This window comes from Aplidium turbinatum, chromosome 17 (assembly GCF_918807975.1).
Source record: "Aplidium turbinatum chromosome 17, kaAplTurb1.1, whole genome shotgun sequence".
NCBI lineage: Eukaryota > Metazoa > Chordata > Ascidiacea > Aplousobranchia > Polyclinidae > Aplidium > Aplidium turbinatum.
The window spans coordinates 7,786,115-7,804,474 of NC_137488.1; the positions used below are offsets into that span (position 1 = coordinate 7,786,115).

At 37.4% G+C, this 18,360-nt stretch overlaps 1 protein-coding gene across 1 annotated transcript in view; it reads right to left on the reverse strand.

The window, feature by feature from the left end:
• LOC145786987 (protein unc-13 homolog B-like) overlaps window positions 1-18,360 on the reverse strand; it is a 49,917-nt gene that overhangs the window by 21,605 nt on the left and 9,952 nt on the right. The window contains exons 8-16 of the mRNA XM_082598738.1: window positions 16,985-17,094; window positions 15,313-15,440; window positions 13,572-13,645; window positions 12,275-12,384; window positions 11,160-11,224; window positions 7,729-7,813; window positions 2,123-2,266; window positions 1,360-1,504; window positions 1,016-1,127 (exon numbers count right to left, since the gene is read on the reverse strand). Of these exons, the coding sequence (XP_082454864.1) occupies window positions 1,016-1,127; window positions 1,360-1,504; window positions 2,123-2,266; window positions 7,729-7,813; window positions 11,160-11,224; window positions 12,275-12,384; window positions 13,572-13,645; window positions 15,313-15,440; window positions 16,985-17,094 (973 nt within the window). The remainder of the gene's footprint in view (window positions 1-1,015; window positions 1,128-1,359; window positions 1,505-2,122; window positions 2,267-7,728; window positions 7,814-11,159; window positions 11,225-12,274; window positions 12,385-13,571; window positions 13,646-15,312; window positions 15,441-16,984; window positions 17,095-18,360) is intronic.

Sequence of the window (18,360 nt, forward strand, 5' to 3'; positions counted from 1 at the left end):
CCTGACCTTGCGTCACGATTATTGACTAGAAATGTGACCTTGGTTTGAGTTTATTTTTCAGCGCGTGTTATTGCGGTTATCAATTAGTCCATTGTTCGGCAACAATGGCTGTTTGTTACGTTTTTTGTTTAAAAGTTGCTTTTCTGCACTCGCAAGTGTGAAGACACAAGCTCGAGACAAACTTAACTGTGAACCTGACATGCGATGTGCGTCGTCTTCAACTAAGCCACGAATTAAACTGCTGACTTTGATAAAGCAGCTACATCTCCATCTCATAAATGCGAGAAAAAGTAGATTGTGCGCCATTTAATCTTTTTTTTTTTTTTGTGTATGATGGGAAATAAAAAAGAAACTTTGTTTTAAAATCCAAAACATGTAAAATATAATATAGTTTGACTTTGATTTATAACTTAAACGAGAAAAGGGGGGCACAAAGTTTTACAAGTGACGCTAGGGAGGGTAGCCCAAAAATTTAAGAACCCCTGATCTAGATGTAACCTGCATTTGATATTAATTACACTAAAAATCAACCAAAGGTCGAACAAACGAAATGGTGCCAGATGAGCCTAATCCGAAACCCCATGACTCTCTGAACCAAGTCGCACACTTTCAAATTCGAACACTTTATGAATTAGTCAAGAAAGAATTGGACTAGTTTTATTCTAAGTGCTTGTTTTCGCATAGGCTCAAGAATATGTAACGGGTAAGCTGGTTATTATGAATTTTATAGCAATTCTTATACCTGAACAATGCGTGTGCGTCCACTGTACAACAAATATTGAATCAGCATTTTACATGATACTTGCTCTGAAGAAGTAAATCGACGTACCAAATTAAACGTGACATTAGGTCATTAGTAGCTTATTTCTCCTTTGCGCTTTTTTTATAACACAACACTCATCCCTTAAACAGGCTAAAAGCGTTAAATCAATTGTGTAAACAAGCCTTTTTCAGCGGAAAAAGTACGGCTTTTCGCTTATAACTACATATCCACCATTACTGTGGTGAGCTTTACCTTAAAAGTCTGAATATCTCCGGATTTTCCCTTTCTCGCTTCTCCATCCGATGTTCCAGCAGTAACAACTTGGATTTGTCTTCAACACCTTTCTTTTGATGCTTCGTTGCATCTAACCAATGGGAAAATATATCAGTCATTTGTGACAACCAAGGCGGTGAAAGACACAAAGAAAAATCATATCTTTCCATATTTTTATTCCAATAGGAGCCCATTAAAATATATTCAACGACAAAGCTAAAAACTATACACGACCAGTGAAAGCTGTTATTTTGATACAGACGTTAAAACGATAAAAAGATCAGTGGCAGTTTTGTTTTCTTTTCTCTGGTAAACAGACTTACAATTCAAGCAATCAGCGTTGAGAAGATCTTTACACTTTTCGTGGCATTTCACTCCACATTCTGAGCAGCGCAAACCTTGCCGTGCAATGCCCCACAATAGGCCCTCGCATTCCGCGCAGTAAGTTGGAGTCGTAGCGTTGCATATCTAAACATCACAAACAGTGGCAAACAAATGAGAAAAAGAACAAAAAGTAATAATCAGTTGCCAAAAAATTACAAACCATGCCTGCCCAAGTCAACAAAAGTTGCCGTTTTGACAACGTTCCAATCCCAACTGATGTAAAAAAGCAAGTATTGACGATAGTTAGGCATCTAATTACAGGAGAACTGTATTCATGCGTGCCGGAACAAAATAAACGATGGGGGACTTTCCGCTAAAAATGTGTTTAAATCCATCGGTAGTTTAGCTTGTCGAAAGAGGTTCCTCTGTTCTGTTCTCATAAATTACAGTCGGTAGCCTACAACGAAACTGGATTATGTTCAGTTTGTAAATGTACCTTTGCAAGTTTCTTCCTGTAGGTTGTGACAATAACAGACGCTCGATAACCAGTTTCTTTAATTTGTTTTAAAACATAAAAAAAAAGAAAAAAAGGTTTGAAACTTCAGCTTATTTTTTTACGCTCGGCTAAACTCATTTGAATCGCGTCACAGAAATAGGCTCAGCATCAATATGTTTCCTTATGATCATCTTTTATCTGAGCTAATTTTTCGAAAAAATTTCAGCGTTTATCATTTTTTGACTGTCAATTCCTACCGTACTTACCGTAAACTTGTGCGGGGTTGTTGATGATATTGGATAGATAAGTGCTTGCAAAGTCTTTCTGTACACATGCATCTTAAGCGTTTCGTTGTTGGAAGCTTGACTCAATGCATATGGAATCGGTTGCCTTTTCATGACCGCAATCGACTAAAAATGAAAAGAATTTTGTGGAAAATTGGAGCGCAACTGTTTAAATAGATAATAATTGAAACATTTACTGCAGTAGTTGAGTAGAAAACGCTATGCAAAATCAATATTCAGCTTAATGCAAGTGTATTTTGGAGCACTTGTAGCAAAAGAAAGGTTCAGTATCATACAACAAGTTACAGCGATCATGTTTACACATAACGTAAAACTATGCTACGTGTTTATATTCTGGGGAATGTTGTAAATCCCAGACAACAAGTTAGTGGTTTTATACGTTGAATCAATGTAAAAAACGACTGATTTGCTGTCTGGGAAGACGACCACAAGCACAACTAAGCCATTTATCGCTTTCAACACCTCATGATGGCCTCGCCTGCAGTGGCCACTGGCCAGGGAGGAGTGTAACTTCACTTTTCAACATTTCAATTAGAAGGTTGGTGAATAAGAATACTAACTTTCTTTCTTCTAAAGCCTCCTTTTCTGAGCAATGTTGTCAAGTCGGAAGTGTCAATGCCGTCGATCATGTTGACAATTTAAAAGGTAATTTGACAAGCCAAAAATCCTTAACTGGACTATTGCAGAAGTTGCAACCTGGTTGCTTTAACTAGTGCATGGAAACTTAATACAAGAAATAAAAAAGGGTCTGCTACTATTCGGTGAGTCCGATTCGGTGAGTTCCTAACCTCTAACCCTAAAACGGCAATGATAATTAGGCTACGGTACAGTACATGATAATTTTAAAAAAAATTGAAAAAATCCCCCGTTAAGGGATCGGACTCACCGAATCGGACTCACTGAAACGGGCCATTCCGTTCTTTTACAGCCTTACACTTACGAGATAAGGTTGCATCTTTCAAAAATGAAAAGTCTTTTAATGAAAAATGATACAAGCAAATGTCAACTGACGTTATGATGACGTTGGCAGAACGAGCGGGTATGACAGGCCAACAAGAAGACTACAACACAAGCAACAACAGTTGCAAGCTTATTCGAATGAAACTCTTTCGCCTTTGAGATATTTTCAACAATCTTACGCATGTGAAGACATTTGGTGACGTTTTAAAACAATGACGTGAAATAAGTAGCAAAAAATGATGTTAATTTTTTGCAAGTTGTTTGCCATGTACGTCAAAACCATGCTCATACAGAAAAATCTGTCATTTTTACATTTCCCGTTTGCAGACGTTCGCTATGGCCAAAACAATGAGTTTACTTCACAGCAAAAAAGGTTGCCTTCTCACATCGCTGGATGGTTATAACTTTTGCTGACTGGATTCCTGTCATCTCTATGCATGAATTACGCTCGGAATAAAAAGAGGTAAGCAGACAAAACTGCAGATGACACAAATGCTACTAAACCTCTGTAGTCTGTATGTTCAATTTATTTGAAGGTGAATTCGTGTGTCAACAACTTTGGCAGAATTCACCATTCGTATAACCAAATACTGACCACTCAATGTTGTTTACTGTACTGTTCTACTCACCAATTACAATACCTCAAATGAAAAATGTCTGCTATTATCATGATCACCAAACACTCGATAATAACAGAATCGCAAAATAATTCCGAAAAACAAAGTGATCGGTTTAACACACAAAACAACATCTGTGATAATGTGTGATATCCTGAGTTCACCAAGCAAGCTAATGCCAACCACACCGACTCAACTACTGCAAGCTTTAAGATTTTTAATCGTACCTTCTGCAATCCATGGACGTGGAAATTAAAACAATACAACTTGTAGGCGTTATTTACCAGCTCAATATGACTTACTCGCATCATAGATATACGATGTGCATTTCTTTCACGTTGCAGAAACAAATCAACATCCATGACTGGAAAGCTGGTTCTCCAGTTTGTTTAACTTGTCAATACGTCACAAAGGTGGCTCAGTGTTGCCAAACGCTGATGACTTATCATCAAATAATGGTCTGTTTATCGGTTAGACTTTTTGACATCAATCTAGCAGGTTAACGCAACAAACATGTTGACTCAAGACTCACTAAATAAAAACACGCAGCAAACGCAAGGAAATATATCAAAAAGAACCGCGTCAGCTTCATCCGGTCTCGGACTTCCAGACTCTATTGTGATAATCTCAGGGCAGAGAAATAACGACGCAACCACAACACAAACGACCACGCTTCCCACCCAACCAGATAGATCATCCAACTTAAATTGATTGAGTATCAACGTTGCAAAAGAAAAAATGCTAGGCCAGCTTGCAAACCACTTACTTTTCTACATTGAATCAATGTCTGCAGAGGTTGAATCAATGTCAAAATGTGATGATTTACAGGCTAGGAGATGCACTGTTAAAAAATAAAAACTATTGCAACAGAAACCAGCGTCAAATCCTAGCGCCTGAACAACTCAAACTGTTCTCAACTAGTTTAATCTGGAAAACGTCTGCTTCAACTTTTAACATTAAGCATTTGCCATGGTAGTAAATGCATTCGCACCCTGCATGCGAATTGCGAACATTCCGATGAGACTATCAACACATAAAGAAGCCAGACAAAGCTGCAAAAAAATTTTACGTTGAAAAAACATTGCCTTGTGTTGGATTCACACGATTTTTTACGTTCAGAAATTTCTTAACAACAAAGATCTCAAGCAACTTTTCAGTCTGGCTATGGGTTCAGGTAAAACGATCATTTACTAAAGTACAATACTTGAAAGGCGATAGCTGCTGCCACCTGAAAGGTTACTCAAGCAATAAATCATACGATCTTTCAACATAAACTTGACGTTCAAAGAGATTAAACCTACGCCTTTTTACTAACTGGGCACCAGAGCTACGAAAGTGCAAATAAACGTAAAGGTTTGAAGACTTAAAAATTAAACTTTTACGCTGCTCTTACCTCGCCTCTATTTGCCAATTGTATTTTTTTACAATCTTACATCAAATCTAGTTATTACTTTCTAAAACCTTTACAGCCTGTTTCACCCTAAAAGGGGGATCATCAGAAGTACTTAACCACTACTTAACCACTACTACTTAAATAAGAGAAGTACTTAACCACTAGTACTTAACCACTACTGAAATAAGATTCTATTTGAATAAGGACCTTCTGATGATCCCCCTTTTAGAGTGAAACAGGCTGTAGAGATTTTAGAAAGTAATAACTAGATTTGATGTAATTTGCTCTGCTTGGCTTTTTTGCTTGGCATTGAGCACTATTTGTAGTATGATATATAGTATTTATTGTTTTTACAATCTTAATAATATGAATAAAAAATGCAATCTAACGTTTAAAAGCATCGCATTAACGAATTAACAGTTTGAAATGTAGTTTTGTGGATGATAGTCCACTCTCCTGCGACTGCTCAAGTGCTCAACAAGAATTAAAATGTGCTAACTCTTCAGTGGTGGTAATAAATAAAACCCATATGGCATTAATAATTCAGAGCAATACAGGATTTCTGCTTTTTCACGTAATTACTCAAATCAACGCGGTAACATTTCAATGTCATTTTTTCATCAGAAGTCGCACATGGAGGAATGACAACCTCATCAAGTCCTGATATGTTTCATTATTTCTTTAGAAACATGTACTTTAGCAGAAAAAGAAATGTAAAAAAGTTCATCAACTTACCAATGCCTGCACAAGTCCAAAAGCAAGTATCGCATTGTATCAAAAAGCAATCGTTATAATTATAATAAATAAATGACACGTATGTTAGAAAAAAAATTTACTTGCCAAGTGAAAATAGAAACAAATCCGTTTTATTGCAAAAAGATTATAACCCAATGATTCCCAGCCTTTTTTGTCATCAACTTGTTTCAAAAACTCAGTAAAATTTCCGGAACCCTAAAAGTCTAAGGCAGGGCTACTCAACTGGCGGACCGCGGTCCGAATCCGGACCTTTTGGGTGTTGATGGTAGACCTTGGGCTTTTGGAAGAATAACCTCATTGCCACGTTTCAGGGCTTCTTTAAACAGATTTCTACTGGGAGAAAGCAATCTTTACTGTGATTATCCTAGTTGCTGGGGGCTTCGCCCCCCAGACTTCCCAACACTTTCTCAGAAATCCAACTCGAGTTACATTTTACCTAAAAAAGTGGATTGGTACAGATAGTTTAACTTTCGTGGTTGCGTGTGAAATAATCTGTTTACCGTACCGCTAAAAATATTTAACTTGTCAAACTGGACCTTTGTTAACATTAGTTGAGTAACTCCGGTCTAAGGGGATCATGCCATTTTTTTGACAAGACCCTTTTGAATGTACGAATTTTAGTGATTAATTTTAGTATTTTTTCCTAAAATCAATGCATTTGCGGACACCCTTAAACTCCTCCTTCCCCCCCATAGGAGTCTGTGGATCTTAGACTGGAAACCACAGTACTAAGCCATTGGCCAATCGTTTGAAGAGTAAGAAATCCGATCAAGCGCACAATCCGGTAGCACGAATGAAAAAGTTCGGCAATTTAACTATGCGGTTAACCGGGTTGGTTTGTGAAATACAATAAAAAGAAACTGAAACCTTAGAGAAGCGCGTGGAAGAGACAAATCAAGCACAATAAAATCCGCTTTATAAATCCAGCTGCTCAGTTGTCTTGAAAACATGAAATTTCACTTTACAAGTCGGAGACTGTTCGTTCAAAGAGTCATAGACTCGGTTGCATAAATGTGTGTGTAGCTTTAAATCTACTGGCGTAGGTTTCAATGTCGAAACACAAATCACTCTACAACATTTTACTTGTGAGATGTTCGATTAGACTAACACACTCTGTTTGCTGTTTCACAGCTTTGGTTTTACTGCACAATAATTTTGCATGCTGCAACATATTTTACTTTGTGCTGAGTAGCGAATATTGAACATCACCAGGAAATCAAATAACTGCATCACGGGACGGGGTTTCGATAGGTCACATGCAACTATGGTACATTTTGCTTCTAGCTATACAATTGGGTAAATACTTGATAAGGCGGTTATTGAATCCAAACTACGGAAATGAGATGGATTTATAAAGCGGCGTTTACCAAAGCGAAGAATGTGGTGCATTGAAAAGAGGAGTGATAAAAGTAGTTTAAACTAAAAGTTGTCAAATTATTTCAATATTCAACCAAGAAACCACACGACATTTAACATAATCCATTAAAATTGAACATAAACTATAAGCTACAAACATTTTCGGCCGTTTTCAGAGCTTATAGTTTATGTTCAATTTTAATGGATTATGTTAAATGCCGTGTGGTTTCTTGGTTGCATATGTCTGTGGTTGAAGAAAGTGACCTCTTTACCAAAATTGTATTTCAATATTGTTATTAAAAAAAAGTTTTAAATAAAAATTATGCAATCAAATTAAAAAAGTTCACCCTTGGTTTGAAAGAGCCCATTAGGCACTTGAATCTTGGTAATTCTACCAACTTTGTCATATAACTTTGTAGTTGCGTTTCAAAAAGCAGAAGGCTACTTTTGTACAAGTTTATGTTGGTATGAAACACCGGTCTTACCAAATCACTGACGAGAGGATTAGATTTCTTCTTAGGTTGGATATCCGGCATGCTGTCTATGCTTGAATAGAAGGTGCTGTGTAATCTGAGAACAAAAAAATGTCAAAGGTTTAGCGAAATGTTTAGAGATGATGGACTAATGGGGTCGAAGTAAACTCAGTAATGTAAATTAATGTTTACTTTTTATACCAAAAAAAGTACAATCTATTAATTTCTCGTTCCTAGACAATTTTTCGTTGTATCTCGCCTTATGGTATTATGCTTGGGATGAGATTTCGGAATCGGGATATCCCGGGATCCCATCCCTAAGCCTTGTTCCCGATGATTAAGACTTAGATGAAGTGGACGGGAAGGCAAGGAAGTCAATCTTCGTCGCCATTAAGTGTCTTGCCAACAAACATAGCCACATGCTCCTGAACGGTGTCGAACCAGCGCCTTTTGAGCGTCGTACCAAGGCTCTAACCTTTGGCTATGCAGTCGGCTTGGCAGATTTCTACTTCAAATATGCAAACGCCTTGCAAACACGAAGCCGGTCCTGTAGGTGGGGAAATTGCGTTAACAACCTTTTGATCGTAGTGCAGAAACTCTCTGATTACTCGGTCCAACAGTTTACGTTGCTGCACGTCATGTGAACAACTATGAACGTGCGTTTAGCGACCTCTAACGGTAGAAGAAACCGTAGAATTTCCGGATATAAACAGACACAGCTGATCGGTGTCAAGTGGAGTGTAGACGGTGACGAAGTGCTGGTTTTGGCTATACTAAAGCATAACTAATTAACTATGCATTATCATGACAACTGACCATGAAAAAATGCGCAAACAACACGTAACCCAAATCAATATAAGGCATTGATGAGACGTATAATATTTAACAAACACAACTATCTATGTCTTTCGTGAAAGAAAAATAGTTTAGGAAAAGTAAAACTTTGTTTCTGTATTTATTCATGCATTTTTGTCATAAACTGTATAACTTGTAACCATTGCGACCAAGAATAGGTCGCCATGATTGTGACATATTGTCCGCTGTCAGTTGTGTCTATACTATTGTCAACCGATTGCAAGCTTGTTTCGCTATTATTTCAACTATTTAAGTAATATTATATTTTATTTTCGATAAATACACAAACATTGCCGATTTCCTATACGATGGATTTTAAGGATTGATTACTTTTGTTATTTCAAAATTAGTTTACAATTAGTTCATAAAAAATAATAATGATAATATCAACAATATGTACGAGTCATCTAAAGCCTCTGTTGAGAAAGATAGGTTTTGGTAATTGATTTAAATCTTGTGGTAATATAATTAATCCGTGACAGCAATGGCGAAAAAAAGCTGTGAGTCGATGGTCTAAGTTAGGATAACGAATAACCCGCTAACAAAACCATTTCTTTTTGCATTCAATTAACGTCTACTGACATAAAGTTTGAAATTAATATTGAGTCGTTGCCAAAATGACGGTAATAGATTTTAAGGTGAAGCATGATTATCAAGGCCACGCTGTCAAAAGATTTAAATTCAAAGGATCCCATTTTAGCGTGAATTGACGTTGTCTGGCGTCAAACTTCAGGTCTGACGCAAGCTACGTCGAACCAGCACGTTTGAGACGTTTCACAGTTTTAACATTGATTCGACGTCTCTAAATAGCCTATCAATGTAACCTGCCTATTTTCCCACCAGAATCAAAGCACGCCGTCTTGTCAGTTCCAATCAGGGCTAACCATGCAAGACATTGGGACATGACCTATAAGTTTTAAATATTTTTGTAGCTTTCTTTAGTTGAAAAAAAATTCAAATGCGATTTACGTAACTCCTTTTCTGAACATGACAGTGCCACGATTCCATTACGAGTTTTTCCTATTTTTTTTAATAAAAAATTTAAAGTTAAATCGGACGAGTAAGTGTAACGTAAGCTTGGCAATCTTCTGGTTCCAATAAGAATGCCTTAAACCATGGCGAAAACGATTCAAAAAATCTTGTGCATGAGCGTTGGGGTAAAACCAAATGGAGTTATGTCCAAAATCATCAAACTGAGATAACCGCAAAAAAATGGTTTGAATGTTTTTGATATCTCAAATGGATCAAACCAACCAGTGCCACAATACTCACAACCATGTAAGTGCCACAATACTTACAACCTTGTTTTGCAAACCTGGAGTGCTGGAAAGCACTACGCTCAAAAACAGAGACACTGCAATAAAACTAAAAGTGGACATAACCCGGTTTGGTTTTACCTCAACGATGTGTGAAAGTCGATATCGGAATTTTTGTTTAGGTAAGAAGTCAAGTGGAAGTACAGGGCAATGAACACAAACTACAGTAAAAGGAGGTCGGGGGTATTTATTATTATTATTCATATGATTCACAAACACAGACTCGCATGAATTACCAAAAGTTTTCTTTCTAAACATAACTTACAAAATAAATAGTTGAGGTACGAGCGAGATTCTTCGGGCTGTACTACAAGCGTAAGCTTTGTTCAAATGCCAATGTCAGTGACGTAATAACGGCTTAGATGACGCAGAAAAAATGTGACGGAATTGCAAGTTTTGTATTCAAGTGTGACTATTCATGGAAGAAGCCAATAAAAATAGACCGCGATCCCATCGAATGTTGTTGAGTGTTGACACTTAATGACGTAGCCCGACGTCAAAGTCACGTCACTAAGTCAACAAGTGTACTACAATAGAACGACAAATCAAACAAGGGGACAAAGTGAAGTAAAAAACTACAACTTTTTACTCGCAAAATGTGAAGTAACACTATTCCTACCGAAAATAATATATGAAATAAAGTCTCGAAACTTATAAGTCATGAACACAGTCGTTTTGTGAACTCTCCGGTGAAAACTGTTTGTTTTAGACAATCTGTTAGGCCTATAGCGTACTATGGAGTGTTTCCCAAAGTCATCGGTACTATATGGGCGGTCATCATAACAAAAAGCTATAATAATGATTCTTGTGTTCGCCGATAAAAAAGTAAAAATTCAAACTAGTTTAAGAGTGAGGCAATCTGACTTACACTGTTCAACAACGGTTTGCAGAACAAACAACTTTTCAACGAAATTTTTCTCCGGCGATATCAAAAGTTTTAAAACGCGCAATCGTGATTCAAGAGAAAACGAACCTTTTACGAGCCAACATTAGAGCCTGAATCCACCTGGTTTTCTGCTTTAAAACATGACTTAACTGAAGTGGCTTTTTCGAAAGGGGTTAACTCATCGCAGGTTAACTCATCTCAGGGGTTAACAATCAATTGATTGTGATAAATTTCCGCCTTGACAATGTGTCCTTTTTTCAGGCAAATACGTCGTGTACCTTCAAGGTACACAGACATTTCATGAAACATTTCCCAGAGCTCTGTCATTTTTACAGTAAGTTGGCATGATCAATAATGATAAAGTTTATAATAGTCATTGAACTTACCCTAAATTCCACAAGGAGGTCTTTCTAGCATGCGCGATGTCATCGACTTCTTCGGAGTCACCTTTCTGCTGAAATACAATTATCCACCATCAAACCAGACGAACCGAAAAAGGTTAAAAGGAACGAACGATTCTTTTGAATAGTGATGGCGGTTGATTTTTACCTCAGCCTAGAGAAATTAATCACTTGGCAGTAATTTAAGGACAAAGTGGTAAAATCAACGTCGCTGCACATTGAAACGATGTGAAAATGGAAACTCTAGTTGATTATATTATAGGGTGATATCCATGGCCTTTTGTTAAATATCTTTTGACCCAGCCAGTAAAAGTTGACTTTATATATCGTTTGAAAAGCGCTAACCCTTGAAACGATGCAACCCAAAAAGGGCAACTTTGCTGGCTGGTACCAGGGTCAAAGTAGGTTACTTTTTCAAATTCTTTTGTGGCTACAGTTTACGTTGACCCAAACCAGGCTGATTTCAGTTTATGATTTGACAAAGCAGGATTTTTATATAAATGACAAAAGCAGATACCGTCGTCTGTGTTTAACCACATTCCAGCAGATTAAGAACTAATTTACTAAACATTAAAATTTTTCTAACTCCAACGGAGTTACGTTTTGTCGATCTGCCAAAGTAGCTTCGCTTTTAACGTGGTAGAAAGTGAATTGCGTAAAAAGAAACGAAAACCTGGAGCCAATCTTAACCAATTAAACAGCAAAGTTTCAGAGGAAACACAATGGCCTATCCCTAAAAGTCTGCCTCGGGCCGATGCTGACGAGAAAATAAAACGCGTGAGAAATAACCACCTGTGCTTGGGATGGTTGAACACGTAAGCCGAGGTTGAACATCAAAGCACACACTCCGCAAACAGACTAAATGTTAATATGATTAAAGAAAAACCGGTTGATATCCATTCCGTGCTAAGTGTAGATTAGACCAGTAATTTTTCCCAAAAGCGGCGCAGATTTTTACTTTCAAAATAGACATTCAACTATCCAGTCTCATCAAAAAAATAAAAATAGTGAAGGACAGGTTTTGACACCAATTTGTTTTCTGTGAAAACCAAAAACCGAAATACCATTAAAAAAATTAAAACCATCTCAACTCCCCTCACCTGCGCTAACCGGGCGCGTATGTTATTAAAAGCCAATATCCACTTGAACTTCGCAGGAGAGAACATCTTGTCGCCTTCTACAAGCTCTAGGGGTTGGTCGGGGGAGTGGTCTGTGGAAGAAATTCGATCGATTAAGATTCGCAATTAAATTGTTATCACCGAATCCACAGCTACTTTGCGCGAGGCGAGTCGTAAACCGGAAAATTAACTAATCAATATGGTTTTTAATCAAACAAAATTGCAGATAAAATATTGATAAGATTTTGCGGATGACGATGAAAATTCTATCGTTGGTGTAGAAACGACATCACAAGTCCACATTTCGAAATTGTTGTTTTGGCTTCGTTCATGAAAATTACTCATAAAAAATGTAATTAGAATCTTGAAGCGTCAATACCAGTTGGTCACTTTCAATTGCAACGTTTCGCTTAAAGGTATTTACAAGAACATACAATGGCGAATAATTTCGTTTTGCAGCTGTTACGGGTAAAATGAGAGTCGTATTGTGCAGAACTACAGTATATTTAGGGCTGTATTGTTTTGTTCGTTTGGCAAGAATTTAAGTTGATTAAAGCTTTGTTTGGTTTGTATCGCAACAGTAAATAACGGTCGTTTTCTGCAATCAAAAGCTGACATAACAAAGGCTGCAAATAAAATTGCCAGTGTAAAACTACCCGACCGTCAAAAACTCTTTTTTATGTCGTTTCAACGTTCAGTGGCGTTGAAATGACGTAAAAACGTCAACTTTTGCATGCTGGAAAGATACTTTTCTTATCTGAGGACAAAACGTTACACGTTCAATGAGCTACAATGTTTCTTCAGCATGAACCATTAATCATGCAGAAAATTAAAATCTCAACCGATCAATAGAGAAGCTCAACTTTTCTTGTATAAATCACCGTTCCTGCAGAAGATGACCATTATTTAATTAATGCTAAAAAAAATCCTTTTCAAGTGGCTGGCAATTTGACGTAGTGACGTCACAATACAAACGGAGCCAACGTGACCACATTCAACGTCAGCGTGAGACTGAAAAGAGACATTTCTGAACAGGAAAGCCGACGTCACGTTGATCCATTAAAGCTTGAATCGATTAACTGCCTCAAACACGCGTCGGGTAATCGTAAGAGTTTTAGGCTTTCCTGAAACGATGCTTTGACCCTCATGCGAAAACTATAAAGCTGAAGACCAAAAACAAGATAAAGGCAGACTTTGTATTGATGGCACGCGTCTTTAAAACATACGTGGAAGCGATTGTAAACTGGTCAAAGGTGATATAAAGTTGGATTTCACTTACGGCTATTGTTGACGAGAATTCCGTTTTCTGAATGCTGCATGTTCGTTGTGGCATGTCTTTCTGCCTCTGCGTCGCTGCAAAGACAAAGGATAACAATCATCAACGGCTACAATACGCCATTCATCTCTTGCATTATAATCTTTAAGTCATGAAGCTTTTTCAATTATCGATTGCGGAAAGAAACGAGAAAATAGCCCTATGGTGAGTTAAAAGGGAACATCTATGAAAGAGAATGGTCGATTTTCTATTCTTTCAAATAATGAATAATTGAAGAACGGACTTTGAAAGTGTTTGCTGCGTCTTAGCGGTAAGTTGAGTTGAAGTTGGCTTTTTGTATATCATCGCCAATTACATACTGGGTGACGCAACAATTGTTTTGGTTAATTCAAAGGAATTTTTAACATGCGTACACTGACCACATCATACAGCGTTGAATAAAGAACACATTTTTTGAGAGATTCTCACTACCCCAGCAATGATAATCACAACAGAATCACAACAGAATCACGCCATCTTTCAGCAATCGTAACATTGTTGGCATTTAGCGAATGAGGATGAAACATTATTCTTTGATGACCCAACAGATGCAGCTGCACTTTGGCACTGGGCACTTGGGCAGACAATACTACAAGAAAATCGGCCTTTTTTCACGTTGAGTTAACGTTCGCAGACGTGAAATCAATGTAAACAGAAAGTGTTGATTGCAGGTGCCGCCATCAAACTCGTTGAGGACAATTTCTGCGTAGAAATTACAAATGACGTCATAACCGTCAGGTCACGGGTCGAGGATTGTGACTCATTCAGTAAACAGCCAATGACAATGCTTTTGGACCACCTTGTCAGAAAACGCAATAACACAGAACAGAAAGCTTTTAAGAAAAAAACAAAATGTGCGACAAAGTCAGAACGTTGAGGAAAAAACATCTTTTCAACGTGTGAAATAGTTTTTTTGCCGTTTTTTTAACGTTTTTACAACCGTCTGATAATTTTTTTCAAATTGCCATAAAAGCTGGAAAGACAAAAATGACCAACAAACACAAGATTTGCTGAATAATGAATAGCCTAGACCTGGAAATCACATTTTTCCACATATTCACAGCAGATAAGTTATTTTTACAGCACAATGCAACATCATCTCATTCATCTGCCGTACAAAGCTATTTTTGTGTACATCCGATATCTCGGTGCGCGCGTTCTGAATCGGGATTTGCAATGATTGTAAAGACGTCAAGTCAAACAAGTCGCATTCCTTTACGAGCGGATGGCAATGAACAAGAGGGTCATAAAAACAAAACTAATGTGAAGAAATGGCTCTCCAGCAAGCAAAGCAGTTCTGTTTTAGATTGATTCAATCTTTGCAGATGTTGAATGAAAATGAAACTGAAAAAAAAAATCATTTGCTGGCTAGGGAATGCAACCACGCAAAGCTTCAGAAACAAAATTAAAACCAGAGTCAAAGCAACGGTTAAAGTTAGGAGAAACCGATTTCTGATTTTTTGTTTATGCCATCAAACATAACTGGACACTGAATTACATAATTAAGTTGTCAAAAATGAAATGAAAGCCAAATCCAGGCAAACAACACAGCCAGCAAAAAAAGTATTTTTTGCATGGTTTCAACGCAGCTAGACGTTAAAACGATGTGAAAACAACAACTTTTGTTGGCTGCAAAAGCATCGTTTTCGAATTCATACAACATCAAAGCTGATAGCTTTTGTTATAATCACAATGTTATAATCACCTTCCTATTTCAACGGAATGCCGGCGTTCAGATACTCGCGATTCAGTCTCGGAACCGATGTCAGGATTGTAAGACTCGTCAGTGTTTGAGGCCAATGAGTTGCTCCGATTTCCTCTGACCGTTGAGTCCTGAATGAATGACATTCAGCGATGAGCCCAGATAGCAAAAATCCGTCATTTTTACATTGATTCAGTAAAAATGACGAATTTTGCTGTCTAGAAGATACATTTTTCTTCAGTGTCGCATTCCAACATCGTCTTAAAACGTTAAATTAATTGCAAAAGTTAAAGTTAACTGTTTTATTTGCTACAAGAAAGTCAAGAATAGATAGACGGTCGAAAGAGTCCTAAATTATTTATCTGTCAAATTGGCAAGATTAGAGAGTGGTCAAACAACTCACTCAGTTTTTACAGAAGTTTAATTCCAAGCCTTATTGCTAGAAAGCACTTGAACAACGTTTAGTATTCACAGTTTAATTATTGGAAAGCAAATAGTAGGTAGGCCAACACACGAGTGCACCAAATGTACACAAAATTTTAAAGGAACGCCCAAATCAGGATTAAAGATAACTTACAAGAAATTGCGTCATTTCTGCTAAGCAATGTAAAAACTACGTCATACTACATTGACCACACAGAAAGTGTTCAAACGGAAATTACAGATCAACTTTTTGTCTCAATTGATTTCCTTTTAAATGAATAAAACAAGACACGAGTTTTAACGTTACGTATGATGATGCCAAGCAAAAAGACAAGTGAAGCGTTTTTTGGGGGGGTGGAGTCTCTGCGGACAGGGGCATTCTGAGAAATATCAGACAAGTGGGAGCTACAATTTAATTAAAAGATCGAAATAGCTGGAATTTAAATGCGTACTCCAGCTCTGAGGCTTTAGCAAATGTTGAAGGATGTTGGAAACTAAAGATTCAGAGTTTTTAACTGCATCAGTAAAGATGATAACAACAAGGTGGTTATTGAATGGATTTACAAGCTAATCCATCCTACACTCCATGTTCGCTACTTGAAACATTAGAGACAACTTTCAATTTTTTTAATAACTGGGTTAGAAACTTCAAAGACCGCTAAAACCACAGTCTATTCCCTTAAATATCCTCCAAAGAATTTCCACACAATTGCACACCAACAGTTTGCAAACTCCACAATCCACATCGAATTGCGTCAACATAATTTGATACAGCATTTCTACCGCATAAGAAATATGAAATTATTACAATACAGTACACAATGCAACCCATCAATTTGAAGTAGTAGCCTATCATTTAACTTTTGATGCTATAAAAAAATCCCCTTTCAGTGTACCGAGATTTTCGTCAGGTACATTTTGGGGGTCTGCTACTATTCGGTGAGTCCAATTCGGTGAGTCCGATTCGGTGAGTTCCTAACCTCTAACCCTAACTCCTAACCCTAAAACGGCAATGATAATTAGGCTACGGTACCCAATAATTTAAAAAAAAATTTGAAAAAATCACCGAATAGAGATCGGACTCACCGAATCGGACTCACCGAAACGGGCCATTCCGACATTTCGGTAGTTAGCAAAAAACAAAAATTTTATCAGAATGGTTTTATGTAGTACGTTGTATTCCCACATATTTATATCAAATCTACCAATAAAGAACGATAACTAGTGACTGATGCATTCGTAGATTGTATACCTGGTACGCAGCAAAATGTCGCTGTTGAGATGATGAAGCGTTCTCGTGCTTGGTGGTGTGGTAGGGGGCGGGGTAGGTTGAGCAATCACTTTGGTAGTCACTTTCAATGGCTAGAAATGCAGAGAACATATATTATTTTCCAGAGATAGAATGCAGCAATTAAAATAAAGTGTTCTATGCAGCAAGCAGTCATTTGCAGCAAAAACGAACAAAGAATAGTTGTGCGCTGCCTAAGACTTCCTGTCAGACAAACTAAGGCGAAAACTGCAGAACAAAAATAAACAGAAAATAGTAGAATTGCTACCAATTGATGGAAAGCAATCAATTGAGAGAGCGAAGAACATATATGCGGTACACCGGTATACCCAAGTAGTAAGTTTATCTCACAGAAATGAGAGAGACACGTTCAGTACAAGTGGAACACAACATGGTCAAGTTCTCAAGTCGTACTATTTCACGAAGATGGAAAAGTAAAAATGCACCACTTGCATGAATCGAAGTCCTTTTTCACAAAACTAAGCCGCTTTCTACGCTTGCGTAAAACAACGCATACATCATACTAGTCTATTTTACATTGCTTCAAGGTCCATAGACGTTGAATCAATGTAAAAATGATTGACCTGCTAGCTAGGAATGATCTCCGAACCGACACCAGTCGACAACCTGATGCACATAATAAACATATTGATCATATACATAAATCAGCTGGGCGAATTAAGCCTTTGATTTAAGTCAGCAAATTAATTTGCTTTGATATGCAAATTGACTATGCTAAGGTTTTGCTGGCGGAGCCTCCTATCTTTTAACCGTTTTTAATTGAATTGTCATGTGTTGTGCTTCTATTTTAGCTTTGTTTGTGCCACTATCTCGTGTTGTGTTTCTGTCCATCTTGCACAATCTGCTGGAGTCCTTCTCTCAACAAATAATTTTACCTCTCAAATACTTAACCCGTTGTGCTGCGTAAATTTTCAGTTATCATTTCGTGTGAGCAAATTAAGCAGTTTCTCAAATGTTTAGATTTGACCATATTTTTACTGTGATACTGTATGATTCTTTAGTATTTCATTTAAAATATTTCTCTTAAGGGTGGGGAAACCCAAATTAACTTTTTGCGAGTTTTTTGTTTCAGCGTGATGTCATTATGTACAACATGCGTTTACCAAAAAAAAATTCAAATTTTGTTGCCCTCGTCTCGCTAAGGCCGCTTTTGTTTGATACCCGTTTGCGAGGCCTCACGCGCATTCAGCCGTGAAGCCGTACGCTGTGACGTCATAAGGTACATACAGCCGTAGCCAAAAGTTTAAGACCAGATTTGATTTATAACGATTTTTGCATTACTTCAAAATACTGCATCAGATATTGTTTCAGTTGCATCA